Raw genomic sequence first — 22,104 nt, forward strand, 5'->3', positions numbered from 1 at the left:
CAAATTCCCAGAATTTGAAACTTTTGGCAAAGACTTGCACTACTGAGCCACTTATGGACGAGAAATACTTTTTTATTTTGTGAAAAGATATCTATGAAGTATGGTAGAACACGTGGAATTATACAAAACCTAAGCAAGAAATTAAAATAAGGAGTCGGTCACATTATGGCTGGAAACGGCGCCCCCTGCTGTGCTGAACATGCAACAACCATCTGACCCAGTCACAGGAAAAAAAAAAAAAAAAAAAGCTGCAGACCCGAAAGCGCAGAAACGACAGGAAGTGATTCAAATCATTTCTTGGTATTTTCTCCACCAGAAGTTACTCAAGTGGAAGTTAAATCTACTCTATTCCTGAGTCCAGCGCGTTTCAGGTGTGTCTTCAGTCCGCCCTCTTCCATTCATCGCACCTGGTTTTGGCTGCAAATTGAGTTTAACTATTATTTATTTGCCACATATCGTCCAAAGGTTGTCAACCGGCACCGCTGAAGTTCACTGCCGAGACGCCATTTGAAAGGTGTGTAAGAGTGAGAACGTTTTGGTCTTTAAAATGCTGCAGATGTGAGTGTTTGTTTTTCACCCACTTTCTTTAACATTATGTTTCTTGCAGATGGCTTCCGCATGGCAAACTGTCCTCTCCGTGCACCAGAGGATAGCGGACAGTGGAGGTACGCTCATGGTCATGTTTTCACCACATATTCAATTCATGCAGCTTTAGTTTTGCAGCAAACGCGTAACTCATCTTGCATTTGTAGAAGAGATTCCCAGTCTGAAAGATCAAGCTTGTATTCTGTGTGTGTGTGTGTGTGTGTGAGTGTGTGAGTTGGAGCTGCAGATGTGCTCCCCTTCACAATGAAAGCTTTGTGGATGGTCACATGTTTTGCCACAATGCCACAAAGTTATATTATGTTGTTCCAGAGGTGGACATGCAGCAGGGACCCAGAATTAGGACGGACCTATTCAGTTTCACATGAAAACTGCCTTATATTTGTGCAAATGAATGATTATTTTATGAGTTTTGAGTGAGGATTTATGGTTTACATTCACTAAACTACTCACACATCAGACAAACTTTGCATTTCCTGTGCAGGCAACATCAAAAATAGTCTTGAGTCAGTGCTGAAAGCTCGAGCCAGTGATGTGTCCTGTGTTACATGTATTCACGTGTGAATGATGCCTAAAAGTCCGTGACCCAGAGCACTCTCCTGTTCCAGACAAGAGGACGGACCCGTGGCCGCTGGTCTACTCCCCTGTCCCGGTGTCCATCATCTTCCTGGTTTACCTCCTTGTGGTCTGGGCCGGCCCTCGTCTGATGAAGCACCGACAACCTGTTGACCTCAAAGTCGTTCTCATTGTGTACAACTTCGCCATGGTCGTCCTGTCTGCCTACATGTTCTACGAGGTGTGTTTGGCCTGCTCTTTGTTCTGCTCCTGAGCACAGTAATGTTGGGGGTTTTCAGGCCCTGACGGGTTTTCGTTTTTTTGTGTATTTTTTTTGGTGCTGCTGCTTCCTCTCAGGGATTTGTGTTTGTGTTCTCTATTTCTGGTGTATTGTTTCATGAAGTAATTGTGTGAATATTTACCAGTTCCTGGTCACATCCTGGCTGTCAAACTACAGCTACTTCTGTCAGCCAGTAGATTACAGCACCAGCCCGCTGGCAATGAGGGTAAGCACGACTCTCACCTGCCACATTTAGTCCCTTCGATGTGTTTGGTCTGTCACATTTGGAACGTAATTCACACAAAATGAATCCAAAAGTCACCTTTCTCCGTTGTTCCCTTCCTCCAGATGGCCAGAGTCTGCTGGTGGTTTTTCTTCTCCAAGGTCATAGAGCTCAGCGACACGGTACACACTTGTTACAACAGTTGCACTGTCCCAGCTTTAATAACAGAGCTGTAACTGTAACAGTCTCCTCTGCTCCGCTCTACGAGCAGCTCTTCTTCATCCTGAGGAAGAAGAGCAATCAGGTGACTTTCCTCCATGTTTACCACCACGGCACCATGCTCTTCAACTGGTGGGCAGGAGTCAAATACGTGGCCGGCGGACAGTGTGAGTCAACTATTTTAGTAATTTACCGGAGGTGCCTTAATGACACTGACACACATGTATGTTTAAAAACAGACAGACAGAAGGAGGAAAAGTCTGGTGATATTCTACGTTTTTCATACGGGCAACAATCCCATTAAAAGTCCAAAACAAACATCTAACAAGTATTGTCTATTATCACATTACTACAGTATTATTATAGTATTATTCTGTGATGCCACTTTTGTCCAAAAGCTACTAAAAACACATCAGTGAGCCACATTTTCACCGTCAGAGTGCTGCAGTAAATAGTCACTACAAGCACACCAAATGTGTATTCATCCACAGCTGAAAATAGTCCCCAACAAATACTCTAGTTACTCCAGTTTGAGTAACATTTGCTAAAAGCCACAGTGCCCAACTGTTATAATATTTTAGGCTACTTGGATTTTTTTTTTTTTCTTTAAATGAAATTACATTTTTCTTAAAACAGATTTGCTTTGGACTTCATTGCCAACTTGGTAATGTTGGAAATTATTAGATATGAACAAACACCTTTTCCGTTTAGATCTGTTCTTAAATAAACTGTAGAATTACACCTTTAACTATAAGATTTGACCACTCCTGATGAAAACTCCCTTCAGCAAGACACTTGAGTTTGATCTCAGTTTTATTTTAGGTTTTCACATACATGGAATTTGCCCTGGTATTTTGGTGCATAATGAAGAAAAAGTACTACAAAAGTCAGAAATAAGAAAGATTTATAATAAAGAATATGAAAAATCTATTTAGAAATATGTAGAATAGATGGTGTTATGAAAAGAGCTGTAATGTGTTGAAAGAAGAATGTGAAAGAATGTGCAAACTAATGACCAAAGACTGCAAATTTTCAGAGCACAAAGTGCAAAATAATAATCAAAGATTTGCGTTAATGTAACATGTCGAGTTAAATGTGGAGACTTTACGTTCCTGTAACGTAGTGATCATGTGGCGAAATAAGAGTCTGTATGACTTAATTATTGACAGAGGTAATAGTCTGTAACAATTTTAATCTTAAAGATCTCAGGCATTCAGTTGTTTCCCCAGGAGCTTAAGACAGTGAGTGAGAGATGTGCTTGCTGTGTAATCACATGTAAAAAAAAAAAAAGAAAAACTAACTAAGAAAACTATTTAATTCCAAGAACAGTCATTTCCCAATTCCCAATTTGTGTAAATTCACAAATTGAAGTTGAAGGATGTACAGATGAACAATCTGATGAAATGTGTTTTGAAAAACACAGGGCTTTTATTTTGAAAAGGTCACCATGAGTCCGGCTGATTCAATTTGTGCTGGTCTTGTGCCCTATGCTTTGCATAGCTGGCACAATAGTGGGCCTTGCTTGCAAGCGGCCCCCTAATTAATGAGCTTAATTACAGTCTAATGTGGCTGAAATGCTCTAAACCTGTAATATAAAATAAGTCGTACTTCTGTGTGTCCGCTGCCTCACTGGCTTTATTCCTCTCACCCTGCAGCGTTCTTCATCGGCCTGGTCAACACCTTCGTCCACATTTTGATGTACTCTTACTACGGCCTGGCTGCGATCGGCCCCCACATGCAGCGGTACCTGTGGTGGAAGCGGTACCTCACGTCTCTGCAGCTGGTGAGCGGCTCCTGTTCTGTGTGAAAAGAACTGTGAATGAACATGAAGTGCGTTTGTGAAGTCTGAACTTCCCCCCCCTCGACTGCTTCCCACAGCTGCAGTTCCTGCTGTTCCTCCTGTACACGAGCCACAACCTGCTCACAGAGTGCGACTTCCCCGACTCCATGAACATGCTGGTGTTTGGTTACTGCGTCACCCTCATCATCCTCTTCAGCAACTTCTATTATCAGAGCTACCTCAAAAACAAGAAGCAGAAATGAGCTGCAGTGGTGAGGCCACACTCGCACACTCTGTACACACACACTCAGGTCTCCTATGTCTGCAGTACTGACCAGTGGCCACTAGAGGGAACTACATGCCCACAGTTTTAAGGTCTTCCTCATGCTGCTCTTCATCAACTGTCAGTTTAACTCTACTGTCAGTATTTTACAGACATACTCAACTAATATGATTGATTTTTTTTTGTATTTATAATCAGTGTCAAATACATGTCAAACAAAGAAAGAAACACTGATCATTCAATTATTTATTTCTTAAATTGAGAAATGACAAACATTCAAATGATTGTTGTAAACAAACTGTACATTTTATACATAATAATAAAGTAAGTTGGTTTCTCTGCATTATTGCAGAATTAATGAGTTCAAACCCTCCTCCAGAGATTAAATCCACAAAAAAAGCAAAAAACACTTTAACAACAAAATACTGTTAAAACAAACACAGCAAAATGATATATTCTTTTCTACACTTCAGTCTAAAATAGATTGAAAGATGTAGATTAGAGAGAAAAAAACATGAAGAGGAGGGAGAAGGCTTTTTTTTTTCCAGTCAGGGGCTTTGTACTGTTTGTAGTGTGTATATGTTAACACTGGAAAAACTGCATACGTAATCTTGATCTGATTGTACGTGTAAGTGTGTGAGCGTTAGCACCAGTGTAACCCAGTCAGTCAGTCTTTGTACATGGTGGGTTCTTGGCCAATAAATGTGATTCTGACTGACTGAAAAAAAAACAACAAAAAAAAAACTCATCATTCTTCAGCCTTTTTTTTTCACTTCACTAATGAGAAAAGAAGACTTAATGTCATGTTTTTATCTCATGTTATCACTTAAGTTCATTTTTTATGTTTCCTCTTTCCTGAAACCAAGTGGTTTCTAACCTGGGGTTTGTGGGCCCCACAAGCAATCACAAGACAAAACTGAAGGGTCACAGGAGGATGAAAGGGGCCTTCTAGTGATTTTAGCGTTCAGATTCGGAGGACTTGAGAGTGCCAGAATAAAAACAGAAAGCTCAGAACCGACGCAGATATTCTGAAATTTGGTTTGTAGCATGGGTCACAGAATAAAAGAGCAGAAAATAACTAAAATTATGTTAATTTTTTACCTTTTTCCCCAAATCTTTGCTTATTTCCTTGTGAAGTTCTGGATAATTTTACAAAGTCACATTTTGGTTGAAATGGTCAAAACTGGAAGACGGATGCATCTAGTGACGTCCTTGTCTTGAGGGGCCACAAACCAAAAAGGTTGGAAACCACTGTTTTTACATACTTGGACTATAAAACAAGTGTAATTTGACCATTCAGTTAAGTAGTTAATCACATTGCAGTATGTCTGTTTCAGCGTGCTGGTTTCCCATCCATCTGGTAGATTGTAATAAGCTATTAATGACTTTGATTTGATTGAATATCCTGAATGAAAGGAACTGGAGAGGAGGTGATCCAGGTGTGATAAGATGGGAGGAGTTGGACTGTGATCGAATAGTCTTTTTATTTCTTAGGAAGGTTCCTGACTGAGTGGCAGCCATGATAAGAGCAGGTGGGAGTCTCTAAAAGCTAAGCAAAGGTGCTTCAGTGCTTCCTTTCTTATTTCCTTCAGCATCGGGTGCACTGGACCATCCTTCACCAAAGGAAAGGAGATAAAGCTGTCCCACAGTTCCTTGTGGCAGCAACATTTAAAGCTGTGCACCATCCGGCAGAGCAGTTGGATCCTCTCAGCACTGCGGGCGTCTCCTCCTAAATCCTTCTGAATTCTCCTTCACATTTTTCCTTGACCTCATGGCGTTTTCCATCGAGGTCAAGGAAAAGAGTTTAGGAAAAGACATAGGACGTACTTTTTTTTTTTCTGACTATTCGACAGCGGCGTAGGTGTGGTGAAGCGGGCCCTGCTCCAGTGTTGCTCTATGTCTCTGTGTAGACGGAGGACATGTGGTTCAGGCTGCGGTCGAAGCTGCCCACCTGGAAGAAAATGCTCTCCTCTGGGCTGGACGAGAACTGGCACCCTGCGGCACCTTGCAACTCCTGGGTCAAGCTGAAGCCTGGAACAGACAAGAAAATGTGCAGTTTGTTTAACATTTTGATAACATCGCTCGGGTGATTTTCTTTTTTTTTTTTTCTTTTTACGGCAAGGTCACGGTAAACTGTCCTCACCTGCGGTGCCAGTGTTGCTATTCGACATGTGGAAACCATTGTGCTGGTGCGAAGTATAGGCGTGAGAATCTCCTGGGACGTGGACGCCACCGACTGTCTGCTCCATCCTGTAGGATTCCCCGAAATGGAAGCAGCTCTGAAAGCTGCCTTGGTATTCTAGGAAATGAGGGAATAATGTAGGAAGGAGGAGAAAGAGAGGAGAAAAATAGAAGCCAGACTTGATCAACTGCCATCAGTGTCTATGGGCAATTGTTTCCGAGGTCAGAAGGCGTCCGGTCCATCCGGCTGAAACTTGATGTGGATCTCAAATTATGACAATGCTATATTTGTGCTCATGCTAACAGTGCCAGCCCTATAGTATGTAACATTTGTCCCCATCGTCTCAGTTTGTACTCAGAATTGACCGCAGGAGTCATGATAATGGGAAAGCAGCCTTTCCTGGAGCTCTTTTACGCAACTCCCTGACCACAGCGTGGTTAGAGAGACGTCCATGTGTAGATCTTTACAGGGAAAACAGTGTTTAAGGCATTAGGAAAAAGGCTCTGGAGTGACAGCTGAGCCTGCCATATTCGGGCGCTGAGAGACAGCTGAATACATGAGCCAGCGTTTTGTTGGCTAATTCAGCACAGGGAAAAGGCTTCCGGCATGTGGTTTTCCCCGCTCTGTCTCTACAACTCTAATCTCTCTCCGTGTCCTAAAAATGCTCTGACAGAGCCGCGGGGCAGTATCGCTGCTCTAAGAGACAACTTCCTCTCTTTGAGGCCTTTCATGTGGCTCGGCTGGTACGGTAAGCGTTTTACAAAGGACACAGGGTTGTTCTTATGTATATTCAAGAGATCGGACACCGTAAAGCCTCTCATAGGAAGTTGTATAAAAGAAATATTCAGGCTACATGTTACAGAATCATCTGCCACAGGAAAGATTTCAGGATATTGAATTGAAACGGCAATGAACATTTTTCAAATGCAAGCCAAAGCAGATTTCCTGAAACAAGTTAAGTTACATTCAGCCAGATGTCTTTGGGTCAGTCTTACCGTCGTTGGCAGACTGATGGTGGTGATAGTGAGAGTAGGGCTTGTGGTGAGGGTGCACATGCTGTTTCTCCAGAGGAGGAGGAGGTGTCCCCGTCCCCTTCATCCCCGGAGACAGGAGGGGACCCGACACCCTGGAGGAGACACCGAAAGCGTGGGTGAAATATACATTTTAGACCTCTTGATCCATTATCCCTCCTTTTCTAGACAGTCTCCGTAATACCTCAATAAAACGCTTCATGCATTGTGACATCCCAATCAAAGCCGGGGCTATGTGCCGGCCCGCTAACCACATGATCCGACAAACCCAGCGGAGCAGTTAGTGATCCTAAACACACAGAAGAAGAAACATTCCAGGCGTGTGGAAACTTGGGCTCCCCGCACGTAATCGTCCTCCTACCACATATTATGATCTTAAATCAACAAACAGTGGAGTGTGCATTCAAGCGAAACCAACCCCCCTACACACACATACACACACTGCCCATCATTACAGTAACCCCAGGCTTTGTGGCCTAGAGAGAAGAAAGCACAATGGTGTTTACATTCATGACTTTTCAGAAAGAGGAATATTAAGATGACATGTTTGTGACTTTGTGGACTCTAACAGCCCAGAGAACAATTGAGGCTTCCATGTTGGCTTATTTTTGTGGATATTGATCATTTAAACGATGGTCTGATACAGCAGTCTCAAATCAGAGGAAGGGACATGATCTCAAACTACTATTGAAATGGAGCGTGCTGCAGTTTTCCTCAGTCTCCGCATCTAGGAGTCACACTGCGCGCAGGGAAAACCACAAACTGGAGATCAAAGAGGTCAACGCAAATGGTGAAATATTACCATCATACCAGCAGATGGTAATCCCTCCATTTAGCTTCACGGCTTAACAGGGTCACCCTCGAAAAACTGAAGCGGCATGCTTCAGAGAGTTTGTGCAGACGCTGTTGGCAGCATCTGAGACCAAGTTCTGTATAACATCATGTTGTCTAACATGGAAAGTTTGCCACAATGAATTTGGTTATTTAGTTTTAATTTTGTCTTTGCTGTTAATTGTGCATATTTAGGGATTTCTAAATATCTGGAGGATAACATTGGGCATTTTTAAGTGAATTACACCTGAGAATCATCAAAGGCGAAAAAACCTCTCTCAGACATGTTACATAAATGTGGTGGCAATTTTTCATTTCTCTAGTTCTAAAGAATACATAATAAAATAAAAGCCTCAACTGCACAGAGTATTTTTTTCTGTTAACATGGCACACGTTTGAATTTTTTTCTGAAATAAATAATATTTGATTTGTTGTAGAGGGTTAAATGAAAAAATTGACACACTCAAATCTATACGATCAGTGTGAAGCTACAGCCAGGAGGCGGTTAGCTTAGCATAAAGACTGGAAACGGGGGGAAATGGCTATCCTGGCTCTGTCAGAAGGTAGTAAAAAAATCTACCCCTCTAATGCTCATTAATCGATGTTATATGTTGTTCATTTAATCCAGGCAAAGACAAAAACAGGTTGTACATATTTAACTTGATATGACGTGTTAATTATTGAGCATTTGAGGTGCTGGTAGGTGGATTTTGTTCGAGTCTTCGTGCATCTTGTTCTGCCTTCATGAGATCACTTTAATAAGCCAGGAGCAGCAAGAGCCATGTCTGGTATTTATTCAGACACTTAAATGTTAAAGTTAACAAGAAACTCAAAATGACCACAGATTTAGTGACTTAATGTTGTACACTTGACATTAACTTAATGGAACAGCAATCTGGTCCAAATTCAGACTGATAGCCAACAGACCTGCCTTTAAAAACACAGCCGGCCAATCACCTCCCCAAATATTCAACAGCTACTTAGTACCCTCTCATGACTGCATATCAGGAATGCCAACACATAAACTGCTGCTGTGTTACTGTGCCGCTGTGCTGTGGAAGCATATGGTTTGAACTAAGCGCTATATGAATGTGATGACAGAGTGCTGCTGGAGGCAGCCGAGCCCTCAGATGACTGCTCACTGCTGGCCTGGCTGGAGCCTGCTATATGACCCACTGCTCCATTCATGGGACGCGTCCCACCCAGCACTCAGTAGCTGGCAGTGGCTTTATGCAGGGCATTTTGCAGAGGGTGGCTGGTGAAGGGAGATGGTAAACGATGTGAAACCACAGTGCAAGAAGCCGCGACACGTTCCTGCCAATGCCGAATTTATTTCACATTTTACTTAGCTGTAAGACGTAGCTTCAGGCTCCCAGTTCTGCCCTGATCAATAGAGATCATCATTAAAGCCTGTGGGAAGAACAAACTTCGCCTGTACAGTTTTTTATTGCCTCTATAAGATAGGTCATGTTTCTGCTTCTGTCTGCCCTCTGCTTGTTTGCCTGTCTCATAAAAGTATGAATGGATCCCATGAACTTTGGTGGAAAGATAGCCCTTTATCCAATGAACACATGGTAATTTCACAGTGGTCATCTGAATCTGGGATTTTCATTATACTAAGCACCGTGGTGGAAGGCAGCTATGTGCAGCGATGAACATTTAAAGTGCAGTTTTGAGGAACTTAACTTCCATTTTGTGCACCTTTATGTTTCTGCTCAAGGGGAAATATTGTACTTTTTACTACATTAAACTGTTTGACAGCACGTTAAATATGATACAGCCTTAAAGATTAAATTAAGTGGTAAAATTAGTTTGACCTCAACCAGCTACATGAGTTATAATAATCCAATAATGTAATATAACATAGAGAGGGGCCATTTTTACTTTTAATATTCAATACACACTTTTATTCAGTATGTACTTTCAATAAGTACATTTTGCTGCTACTCAAAGTATGAACACAATATTTTTAATAATAGGTAGTAGTAATAGGGTATTTTTATGTTGCAGTATTGCTGGTATGTCAAAGATTTAAATACTCCCTACACCACTATCAATACTTAGAAATACTCAATACTTAGTGCAACAGCTGTTTTGAAAATCTGGATATCAAATTTAAGGGCTTTTCCATTTATGGACTGTACTTGACCTCCATGTCCACCTCTACAAAAGTGAGGAAGTTTGTGTGGCACCTTAGTGTTAGTCCAGCTCTGGAGAAGCTAGCTGTTAGCGAGCGTGGCTAATCCAGGGGTTGGCACAGGCCCAGTGCGTGGCCATGTGTTCCTGCAGAGAGCAGCATTCCCCCAGGAGCTGCTGTCAGCACAAACTCAGGAAACAGTTATACTGTTCATATTTTTACAAGCTGCCTCTATGTGCAGCTAAAGTGAATCATAAGCTAATCACTGCCAGCTGCCTCCGGCCGTGCTCTCACTAGTCTCTAGCTTGCTTGCTGCTCAGGCTCGAGGTATGAGGGGAATCTTTCATATGCCGCATTAATCTCTGCCTTCATATTCATCTCCACTGACCATCCCGCACTACTCCACTTTTTCCAGCCAGCCCACCCACCCACGTCCCACTGCAATGAGCGAGTGATTTGACCGTTGACCCGTTGATTCCTGAAGGTAGAGATGGAGGGGATTTTAAGGTAGGGCTATCAGATTGATGGACTACATCTTTAATAAATATTAACAGGGTTGAGAGGTTAGGGACAGCATGGACAGATATGTAAAATGCCCTTGAGTACTGCCGACTATAGCGGAGTGATGTGGCCTCTACAGCATAGAGATGGTGTGTTTAAAGCGATGAGCTGGGTGGTTTATGAGACCTCACTCTTTGCTCACTGAGAGCACAGCTCAGTGACTTCAACTTCAGTGGCTCAGTGAATTTTTCTGTGAGTAATATGGGAGAGCTGATGTCATTCTGGGAATGAGATTTAGTTCAGCACCGAAGTTCATGACTAAACTGTGATGATAGAAATGCTTCAAGAGGAAGAAAGATCCCGACTAAATGACTTATTCAGGCATGTGTGCACAGACGTCATCTACAACTATGGTCCTATAAACATTACAACAAGTCGATGCACTCTTTTTGTGTTAAAGAGAAACCGCCTTTGGAGTCTTGGCTTCTAGTGCCAAGACATGATTGGATGGAACAAAACCTGAAGATTCATGAGCAGTCCTGCTCTGCTCCTCGTTCATCTTCCTTCACCTGCAGCAAACTGTCCCACTAGGGAGCGGGGATCAGACCCCATCCTCCACAGACACTACATTCTCCGCAAACACCCTCTGCCTCCCCTCTCATCTCCCCCTTTTGTAGCCGACCATTAAGCCCCTCTGATGGATGACGGGGGCTTCTTTGGCGCAGAGTGGTGGGAACATTTCTGGTTCTGGTTAGCAAGCTAAAGCTGTGCTTGAGAGACAGACAACAGCGTCCTGACTAAAGCTAAGCTAAAGCTAAGCCAGCCCTGCAGGCCCCAGTGTGAAGAGCTCAGCCAGAGCTCGGGATATTTTTGGGACCCTGAAAACTCTCTGTTAGTCCCTGAAAGATAAGTGCCCTAAATACAAAGGCTCCATCCTTAATCACCATCCTTCTTGGAAGAATATTGACAGTAAATCATCGGAATCTTTTCTGCGAGTTAACCGTTTGTGTAGACGGGTTAATTGAAGACTGCACGTCAATAACCCAGCACCACAAAATGAGTGACTGACCACATGCTGCCATGAGCGACTACCTCAAAAATGTTTTTGTGCGGGCTGTGAGATTGACACTCCCATTTTGTGGATCATTGTAGAATGATAATGGCTGGAAGACAGACAGTGTCGAGTTACGGGCCGTGAACGTCCCCCTTCAGAGCAGGAACTCTTAATGTAGCTCTGTGCCGTCTCTGCCGCCACTCTAATTCAATTAGCCCGTGTCAATCACTGCTGAGGTATCAAACCACCTCAGACTAATATTTGCAGAGGGGCTCCAGTATCAATACGCAGGTAAAGGCAGCAGAATCTCCCCTCCGCAATTATATAACCACATATGGCTGAAGCAGTGAATGACAACATTTACCACCCATCTCTCTGTGAGCACGTGCTGCCGCCGTCGAACAGCCATCTCTATGAGAGAGGCCCTACACACAGATACACACACACACACACTCGTGCCATGCCGATCACCAAATGTATTTTAACTGGCATATTTTAATATTAGCTTCAGAAAAATGACACAGGTATTTACAAAGTGAGAGGAGTCTAAATGGCCCATTTGAGCCAGAGTAAACACATTTAGCTATGAGGTCAGAGGCTGCCACACTAGAGGCAGGTTAGTTTGATAATTTTGTCAAAATGTTTAATGTCCTGCTAAACCGTTTGGGAAAAACAAGTGCGGCGCTGATATTGACTTTGGCAGCAGCCTGTATACTCAAGGCTTTAAACCTGTAAATCAAATGCTCCATCTTCAGGCAAATGTGAGTAGACGTTTCATGCCCGGCTAGTTGCACTGTAGGTCCCTGCCACAACTCGCTTTTTGACTCCTCACCCCACCCTCTCTGCCCATACTGGGTGATGAACAGATAGGGCACTACAGTGTGTGTGTGCATTTATGAGTGCTTTTAGGTCAAACATCTTGATTTGATGAAATCTGTAAATTTGGAAATTGCTGCAATTTTAATGCAGTATTGTCATCACGTCACAGGTATGTCGGAGCTCATAAAGATATAAATGAACACAGGAGATTACTTATAAAGGCATGATGGGCACTTAAGTTACATATGTAAGGAAAAAGGGGATTCTCACCGCTAAACACTCACATACACAATGTTCAGATGTTCCTCATCAAGCACCCAAAGGAACAGACCCACATCTCACATCCAATATGTCACCCTGCCTGCGCAACCGCTGTTACAGCATCCCCTACTCAGGTCCTTTTCACTTTCCATTCCTCTCCTCGCGCTGGTAATTGTGCATGCTGCCGAGAAAGAGGCACTGAAACCGCAAGGTAATTTCGACAGCCTTCTCTCCTCCTGCTTTCAAGGCTTGAAACAACACATCACCGTCCAGATGCTTCCAGGCCGAGCTGACGTCTCCGAGCGGCACTCGGTCGTTTACATCCAGGCGATTTCGCCGCGCCGGCCCGCTGCACTGTTTGTGCTGGAAGTCTGCTGTGCCTCACACCCCAATCACATGCAATCATGTGTGTTTCCTGGATTACTATATGTAAACTCCTCTCATTCCCACACACTCCCACACACAGAGACACACATGACTACAAATACATGCACGGCTCTAAGAGTAGCCAGTAGAGAAAGCCATCAAACCTCATTCTGTCATGCGCCTATGCTGTATATACTCCCATAAAAGCACATATACACATGCAGACACTCAAAAAGCAGGCCACAGAGTTAAAAGAAAGCGTGTTTACGTAACACGATCGCTTTTGTAACACGGGGTTTATGATGCCTGATTCCATCCACTCTTTCTCAATGTTATTAAACTGTAAAAGACTGTTTTCCTTCTCTACCTCCCTGGTTTTCGGCACATTGTTTAGTACAGTGCACAGTGTGCCTCCTGACGACACTCGGGCTCTGTAACTCTGCTCTGCTGGCTCTCTGGAGAAATCATCGGCACTAATAGGAAACATGCTGTGCGTCACACACACACGCACACACACACACACAGATGCATAAAAAGAGTTTCTGCTGAAGTGTCCATGAGCAAGACAGCAGCATTTTAGGAGGGTTTTCCATGCACTCTTGGATACTCTCTAATATATAATGTAAGAGGAAGTTATCTAAAGAAATGTATTTTAACCCATTAATTCATGTAATCTCATTATAGTCAATTAGATCAAGAAATTTAAAACAGCCTAATTTCTTTATTTGCCAAAGATGAAGCAATACTGAGACACTTAAACACAAAATTGTCTTTGGTCTCTGTGCTTTCTCTTCACAAGCTCTCTCCCCAGCTGTACTTATTTTCACGATTATCTGGAAGATGCATTGTCTGTTAAGATGGTATAATCTAATGCAGCCCAGTGTTTGTATTTGTTGTACGTCCGAGTGTCTAATGCAGTACACGACTGTCTGTAAGACATGGATAGTACTAGATTTGTACAATATGAATTATATGTTTTTGTGTTTTCAGAGAGGATTTGTTGATTCTTGTGATCTGGGAATTAAACAGCTCACAACATAAACACCAAACGATGATCCTATCACACTGCTCGGACAGGTCGTTCTCATTAACGTGTGAATCATGTCCGGCCAAAATGTTTGGTCATAGCGCTAACGCTGTTGTATCCAGTGGAGATGGGGGACCTTATGAACACGGTGTCCAGTGCCAGAAATAGAGCTGGTGATGTGTCACGTTGACCCTGCGGTGACCAGCACAGCCCCTCCTCCCACGAGGGACGACTCAGGGGTTGCGGAGTTGAGTTTGTTTCCAGTGAGACGGCCAAATGGGTTTGTCAGCAGGACTGAGAGGCTTAACCTAACATGATCTAAGCGGGTTCGCCCTGTGGTTCTCCCCTGATTCAGGATGATAAATAGGTGAAAAACAATTGAAGCACAGTGGGCCAAAATCAGTGTGAGGATCATAGTACGATCAGTGTGACTAATCGATGAAGAAAGCTGACCTGTGTGTGTTTGTGTAGTTACTTGTTACAGTTAAATGTGTGAAAATAGTAAATGCGACAATCACTTCTCTTCTGTTTGAGACAAGATGTTGCTCTTGTTGAGTGTTTGTGGAAACTTCATGCAATGATGTCACATGACTATATCTCAAATATTTTAATTTGCAGAGGCCAGTTTTAGTCACAGGACTATAAGGCATACACGATTGTTCTTGAAATTTTCCTCTCATTTATCGGGGAAAGCACGCTTTTACCAGATTTCATATTTCTATTCCCCACCCTGCTGACACATTTATAAATTTTGCAGTGTGCAGTGTGACACATCTCCACAGCTGAATCCATCCGTGTTACACATCCATGGAGGACTCACCCGTCTCTCGTGCCGTCCATGGCGGCCAGTGGGGACAGGTGATGAGGGCTGCCGAGGTCGCGGTCCAGTCGGTGTTGTCTGGAGGGCAGGTCGGTGGCGGAGGCGGAGGTGGGGTTAGGGGTGGGGGAGAGGAGCTCCACTGAGGCGCTGTGATGGGGGGTGCTGGAGCCAGTGTACAGGCCTGAAAGACAAACAAAGCTAATTCAGTAAACGTGCCAAATAAACTCGAGGGCTCTGCGCTCCATATTCCCTTTGAGCGCATTAAAAGCCATTTCATGGCAACAAGATTTTGTTTTGACAACCTTCATCCAATCAGAGAGCTTTGTAAAATAAAATGTTCTATGTTTGCGCTGTTTGTAATTTAGGGTACATTGTTTGCGCTGCCACAGGGATTGGCCTTGTTTGTCCTTTCAGCTGTTTGTTCTTATTACACAATAATAAACTAAAATGTTACATGTGTTTGAAGAGTAACTTTAAACAGTAGGGCATTTAAAAGGGGGAATAAGGTTACTGGATAGCCTCTGTGGTGTGTGTGTGTGTGTGTGTGTGTGTGTGTGTGTGTGCGCGCGCGCGCGCGCGCGCGCTGGCACTTATGGTTATGTGAGTAAATGCAGATGTATATGTGATGTGTTTCCGCATGTACGTTGTACTATATCAGTGTCATTTCTTAAAACTTCTTACACAGCAGCTGGAAATGTCCAGAAAAAAAGAAGAGAAGAGTATTTTTCTCCAATTCTGTTCCAAAATGTCCAATGTGTCTGCCACTAGTCAATCACTGAGTATTTCTAAATCATGTTTGATTAACATTTTATTGATACAGTGATCTGTGGGTGGGGGAGAGGCTAGTTTCAACTGAGGCCTGCTGCGTATTGCCAACATTTTCTCCGGTTTTAAGCTGTGGACTTCAAATAAATAATGACCCATTACTCTATTCAGAATGCACCACACAATAGGGCTGCAACTCATAATTATTGCTATCATTTTTCGTGAAATGATTTCCATCACAAGTTCCCAAAACATTATGTCTTCATTCCTACATTTTGAAGTCATACTGGGAAAATATGTGTTTTTTCATTTGGGAAGATGCAACCAGCCATGTTCAGCTATATTCGCTTCAGTGCATTTTTTCTTAAACTGCTGTTAAGTTGTCAACACATTGAGCCAATACTACCAGTTTAGCAGTCCTCAGAGCTGCACTTGCACATATCAATCGACAAATCCAGTTGCAACTGATCCGCATCAGTCACCTTGACAACTTTCCACTGGTTTAATTTGAAAATGTTGCTCCAGACTGAGACTTGCAAGAAATCACAGTGAAATCTAAATATTAAGTAAGAGAGGTTCCACTTGATCTCCACCTGTTCCCCTAACACAATAAATCTGCTCTCTCCATCTTCTGCTCTGTTTATCGACTGATTTCTTTCCCAGCATCCACAAGGACAGCGGCGCGCTGACTGTCTGGGGCAGTTAACCAGCGACGAGAGGAGAAGACAGGGGGAGATGAAAGGAAGAGAAAAGATCGGTGCTCCTGGTTTTGCCGTTTCCAGGCCCAGCTGTTCTCAAGTGGAAGCATGCAGAGGCCTGATCTGACAGCACTCTGAAATGGTTACAAGCTTGATTCATTACCCCCAAATCATCAATCACAGACCTTAAATGTTTTCCCCTTTAGCCCCAACATCTGCTACCAGACCGGCAAAACAGTCTACAAATAATGGCTGTGATTGCCTCAAATTCTTCGCTAGTTCCTTGTGGAGGGAGAGAGAGCGAGAGAGAGAGAGGGTCTGATGGCACTCTTTAAGGGTTAGAAGAGAGAGCTCAGGAAGAAAGCTCTGTGTGAGAGGGAGATGGAGAGGTAAATCAGCATCACAGCATAACAGCAGGAGCCTGTAAACCTCTGCTCTAAAACTATGATGAGTCCTTCCTCTGGTTAATCAGGGAACACTCTAATTATCCTCAATAAAACAGAGAGGGGTTTCTCGTAAGTCTCGCTGCAGCCATGTGAATAAAAAAAAAACGGTGGACAGGAAAACAAGTTTAGCTCTGACTGGAAGCATGACTCATTTTCTGCTCCACAAGTGTTAATGATGGGATGGCTGCCCACTTTGCCCCACCTCTTCCATGCATCCCATTGGCTCTGGAGCAAAGTGAAACTCATGCAAATGGGGATCCTGAATGCCAACCTGCAACATCTTTGCTGGCCTCGAATAACACTGCATCCCTAAATGCTTTGGCAGCGGCTCATGAGGGAGCTCCTCTGGGCTTTAAAGCATTAAAAAACAAGAGAGCAGGCAGCGTCCACTCAGAAACAGAGGGAGGCTGAGAAGACACAGCCAAGACTCAGAGGCCTGGTTCGACATTGGAAGACAAGTTGAGCGTTCACAATCGTCAACGGTGTGCTGGAGTTCCTGCAACAATAACAGAGAGCGACGGGGAGCCTGGATGGTGCACAGGCAGAAAACAAGAACAGATGTGTCCATAAACTGAAGAAGCTGCGGGACATCTCTCTTGTCTTTAAGATTGTTATAATAATCTATTTATCTCTCTCTTGTTCCCAATCCAGAGTCGTGTTGACATTTGGTGACGGTCAAATTCATCAATTAGAAAAATGGAAGTTTAAAGGCCACATGTGATGAATAAAAGTTTGTGGCTGTTTGTAATGCTAATGGCTTTTGCAGTCTTTGCATGACAAGATGACAGGTTAACATGATATGGTTAAGAAATACAAACCAAACAAACAAAAGCACAAGGCTGTAACACTTCCTCCTAAAATTAAATAACCAAGTGGAGTCCAGCAGCTAAAATGTTGATATAAAATGTGTAGAAGCCATCAAAGGTAAGTTATAGTGGTGTAATTTGTGTATGTTTGACCAAAGGCGCCGTAAGTATGAAATTTACTGCCTGAAAGCACAAAATTACCATAATACATCTGCAGGAATGTTGACATGGCTGTTGATTACCACCAATGACTCTGTGATTGCTTTGCCAGGTGTTGGGATCTCTGGCGGTCAGACCTCACTTGCTGGCCTGTTCTTCTGTTTTGGAACAAATGCTCTCTGGCCTTCGATATTTTGAGACATGGCCCAGTCTCTTGCACTTACATTTAGTATTGCTGCAGAGGATGGTGCTACTACCGGTGTCACATGACATGCTGTATTTAAGCCAAACAGCAAATGATAAACGGGTATTACTCTTTGTCACTGGTTTATTTTAAGAATTTAACCCATAATTAAAGTATATTTTATCATGTTTTGTAAGATTTATTATTAAAAGGTGTCACAAGAAGGGTTAAATAACAGCAAATGTACAAGTAAGTAAGTAAGTAATACAAATGTAAAAAGAGTCTAAATGAATTTGAATGGGTAAATAGTAACCACCTCGATATGACAGTGGATTCAGAGACAAGCTGAGTCAGCTTCGGAAAAAGATGGTGAGTTGGAGAGTTTCCAGAATCTGACACAGAAGTATGGATTGGGAACACATGAACTTTATAAATACCTGTAAATAAGAAATTTTCTCCAGGATTATCTGTTTTGTTTCTATGACCTTATCTTTTCTCTTATTACTTAATGCAGCCAACCTCTTGCCAATAAATATTTAAGTGAGAAAAAACATATGAAAGGTACACTGAGAGAGAGAGACTTGAGTTGTCGTTGCTGACAGAAGTATTAGATTACTTAATGGCTTCATAAGGGGAGGAGGTCACATTATCAGGGTGTTAGATGACAGAGCAGTGTCCTGTGTGCACCTGTGAAGATGTCTTGGCCCAGTCCTGGAGAACGGCCATCTTTGCCGTTGTAGAGGTGCTGCGAGGAGGTGGAGCTCTGGAGGTGCTGCATGGACAGACAGTCACTCAGGACGTCCTGCTCCAGGTGAGGACAGGGCCGAAGCTGTCGATCACAAGTATAAGAATAAACAGAGAGTGTTTACAAGAAATGATGTTGAGTCATTTTAAGACAACTCCATCTGGTTTGCAAGATTACACAACCTCAGAACAAAACACAGCTTCACTTTTGTCTATTTGTAGGTTGGACCCTATGTGGGGTGTGTGTGTGTACTTTTGTTTGTTTTGTTTTCTCTTTTTCAATAACGTGATTGTATTGTTAATTTGAAACAGTAACTCAGCAAATGAGAATACATTCTCAGTCAGGGGGATCCAGAGGGAAGATCATACACTCCGTTTCGAGTCATGCGTTGGCCTTGGACATTGCGGGTAAGTGATCACTGTACCAACTCAGAGCCAAGGCGAGATTGCTTCTGTTTCTATCACTGCCAACAGTAACGAGGGCAAGTGAAGACACATTTCAGCCGGAGAGTCGATCACACGCCACGCAGGAGAAACCTAAACCTAAGGAAACTTGTGTCAGTTGGAGCAATGGGACATCTGCCTTATGGATCAGTGGGCCAGCTGACCTCTGCTGTACACATCAGCACATTTCTCTGTAATAAAACATTACAGTCACTGAGGCACACACCAGGACTCGACTAACAACCACATCTTTCCTTTACTCACAAGATTTACCTTCAAAGATCCTGTAACCTTCAACCAACAGGGTGTAATACAGCATGGTGCGTCAGAATCAGTGTTCGCAATGGCGCCTGCTTTTGCTCTAACATGAGATGGCGCTCTATGGACAAACAATGGCAGCGCATATGATCCCCTACAGCAGATTTACTACTCATAAAAGCCTGATATAGTTCTTCTGTGCCTCCACTGTTGTAACCTAACCAACCTTGTATTTAAAATCTACCCACTTTACATCATTATTACACATTGATCAAGTGTTAGAGCAGATATATATCAGCCAATTCAATTAGATCTATTTAAAGGGATCAGCTGCTACATGCTAGCGAGGTAACATTAGCTTTGTCAGTTCACTTAGCCAAGTTAAGTTAAGTTAAGCCTGGCAGTTAGAAAGTGTAAATATTTAGTAAAAACTAGTCTCTATCCCTTTTAATTAGCAAATGTCAATTCATCTCTTTCTTTCCAGTCCTTTATTCATAAAAAAAAACATGTATCCCATTTTAATTCTGTGATTTAAATCCAATATATGTGGGTTCATTTCATCAGGAAATAAACGTGTAAACTACTTGTTAATCAAGTTTGTATTTTTGTCACCATGCTGTGATATTATCACATTAACTATGTTGAATAATACATATCTTTCAGCAGCTTGTATGAAAATAAGTGATAATTTTATGATGCCAAGAAGCATAAAAACCTGGCAGTGTCGCTGTGTGTCATTTGGTCCAGTATAAGTTAATTGTATCCTTAAAAGAAAGTGCTCCAGTTACAGATGACAAGGTTGTCGTTGTTCACCCAGGTTTATTCTCCATCGTCAGTCTAACCCCATCAATCGCCCAGTCTGTCTCTCTGTGTCTGCCTGTCTGTGCATCCATCCACAAATCCACCCTTTGTTATTCCATGAAAATCAATTCCACATTTGATTTTGTGGTTGGACTGTGGATGGAAGCATTCTCCTGCATTGTCACAACAATCAACCCTAATCGCCACTCTGATTATTCCCGATATCGATAAGCCAAGTGGGCAGATAAATGAGTTACATCTTTTAAGACTTCTTCTGCCCATCTGCCAAGTGAAATCACAGATGATTGAACTTTTCAGCGTGGTTTTGCTCAACAGTTTTATAGCTGGCATCGTCCACGTTATGATTTCACACGTAGATACTGTGTGCCACTGAATGTGTATGTGCATGTCCTCCTGGGGATCCCTCTGAGTGCCCTGCAAAACATTCATCACATGTAATTGAGGCTCTGTTTTCCCAACTGCAACACTCCTAACAGTTTTTCACCGGGTCGCTCCAAGAGTGGAGTAAGAGCGTTTGTTTGACATTTGTCCATAACATCTGGCCACTGGGGTATTCTGCAGTACAGCTTATTAACAATGCTACAAGCACACATGTTTCCCTTTATGACGCTAAGCAAAGGAACACATCATCCAGCCTGCCACTATCCAGCCTCCTCCACAACAATGAGCCCATTCTCTGTTATTTACCCGCTTCCAGTCAGGGAAAGAATGGGCTTTTGACCATGAACATGATGAAATGTGGTCAAACCTGATCTATTGTGGGGGAAACGATTCTCAAAGACACCCCTCCACCACCCCAACCTCCCAACCCCTCAATTAAACTAGATGGATCTGTGGATAATGCACATCAGAACAGGAGAGATTACATAAAGTGGTCTGTTCGTGAAACCTGTAGCCCTACCTATTGACTTGAATAAAGTCATGTTGGCAAGTCCACATGAGCTCTTCAGCAGGGCGTAGCAGCGCTGGACTCTACACAATACGCAGGCAAACCCACCCATATGCATGTTATGACTGCTGCAAAACGGCACGCAATAGATAGTTCATAATATCTGATTAATTTACCGTCAACTTCAAGTTAGACATAGCCTACAACTGGGGTCGGCAACTAAGTTTGGCCAAGGGCCAAATTTTTTCTGACCAACTCAATGGCGGGCAAAAATGACATCTTCGACAGGCAAACCTGTCTTTCCTACTAAAAAAACTTTTTTTTTTTTCTCATCTATACTATTTTATCTTGTACAACAACGTAATTTAATAAAGTTATTTATTTAAAATTCATTAATTTGCTACAGGCTGTTATTACTGTTACTGCTTTGGCTCCACACTGCTGCGTTATGAAACAGACAGTAACCTGGTGATAATAAGGCTGCTGTCTTTAATCACTTAATCACTCACACACACTGCCTTTAAGACTTAACGGTTAAATAATTACAATTTTAAGTAATAAACACTTCTCTGAGCCTAACTGACGTATTAATCATTTTAAGGACATAATTATTTGGCTATCCATTAGTAAAGCAGCCTATTCTCGCGTGACATCCTGATGCTGTTATAGTTTTTATGCTGAGATAATGTTGTGTGAGACATTAGCTAGAGAACTCTAGCTAGCAAGAAAAAATGTCACTGTCAAAAGCCATGAAAAGAAAAGTTGATAGTGAAGGTAGGACGTACAAAGAAGAGTGGAAAGAAAAGTATCCATTCATCCTACCTGATTTTATAAATTCCAAGCCAGTCTGTCTCATCTGCAATGAGGTTGTTGCAGTTTGCAAGGAATATAATATCCGAAGGCACCACGAAACGAAG

At 42.7% G+C, this 22,104-nt stretch overlaps 2 protein-coding genes across 2 annotated transcripts in view; one reads left to right on the plus strand and one right to left on the minus strand.

Moving 5' to 3' along the window:
• Positions 1–270: 270 nt before the first annotated feature.
• Positions 271–5,008, plus strand: elovl8b (ELOVL fatty acid elongase 8b). Its single transcript, XM_070831851.1, has 9 exons — positions 271–371; positions 466–514; positions 608–665; positions 1,212–1,399; positions 1,584–1,664; positions 1,787–1,843; positions 1,933–2,047; positions 3,536–3,663; positions 3,759–5,008. The coding sequence occupies exons 3-9, from the start codon at positions 608–610 to the stop codon at positions 3,921–3,923; spliced, it is 792 nt and encodes a 263-aa protein (XP_070687952.1). The 5' UTR covers positions 271–371; positions 466–514; the 3' UTR covers positions 3,924–5,008.
• Positions 5,009–5,810: 802 nt separating this feature from the next.
• LOC139202636 (zinc finger protein GLIS1) overlaps positions 5,811–22,104 on the minus strand; it is a 66,852-nt gene continuing 50,558 nt past the window's right edge. The window contains exons 6-10 of the mRNA XM_070832177.1: positions 18,718–18,859; positions 14,973–15,153; positions 7,121–7,251; positions 6,087–6,242; positions 5,811–5,974 (exon numbers count right to left, since the gene is read on the minus strand). Of these exons, the coding sequence (XP_070688278.1) occupies positions 5,838–5,974; positions 6,087–6,242; positions 7,121–7,251; positions 14,973–15,153; positions 18,718–18,859 (747 nt within the window). The 3' untranslated portion in view covers positions 5,811–5,837. The remainder of the gene's footprint in view (positions 5,975–6,086; positions 6,243–7,120; positions 7,252–14,972; positions 15,154–18,717; positions 18,860–22,104) is intronic.

Source organism: Pempheris klunzingeri, chromosome 6, assembly GCF_042242105.1.
Source record: "Pempheris klunzingeri isolate RE-2024b chromosome 6, fPemKlu1.hap1, whole genome shotgun sequence".
NCBI classification, from domain to species: Eukaryota; Metazoa; Chordata; class Actinopteri; order Acropomatiformes; family Pempheridae; genus Pempheris; species Pempheris klunzingeri.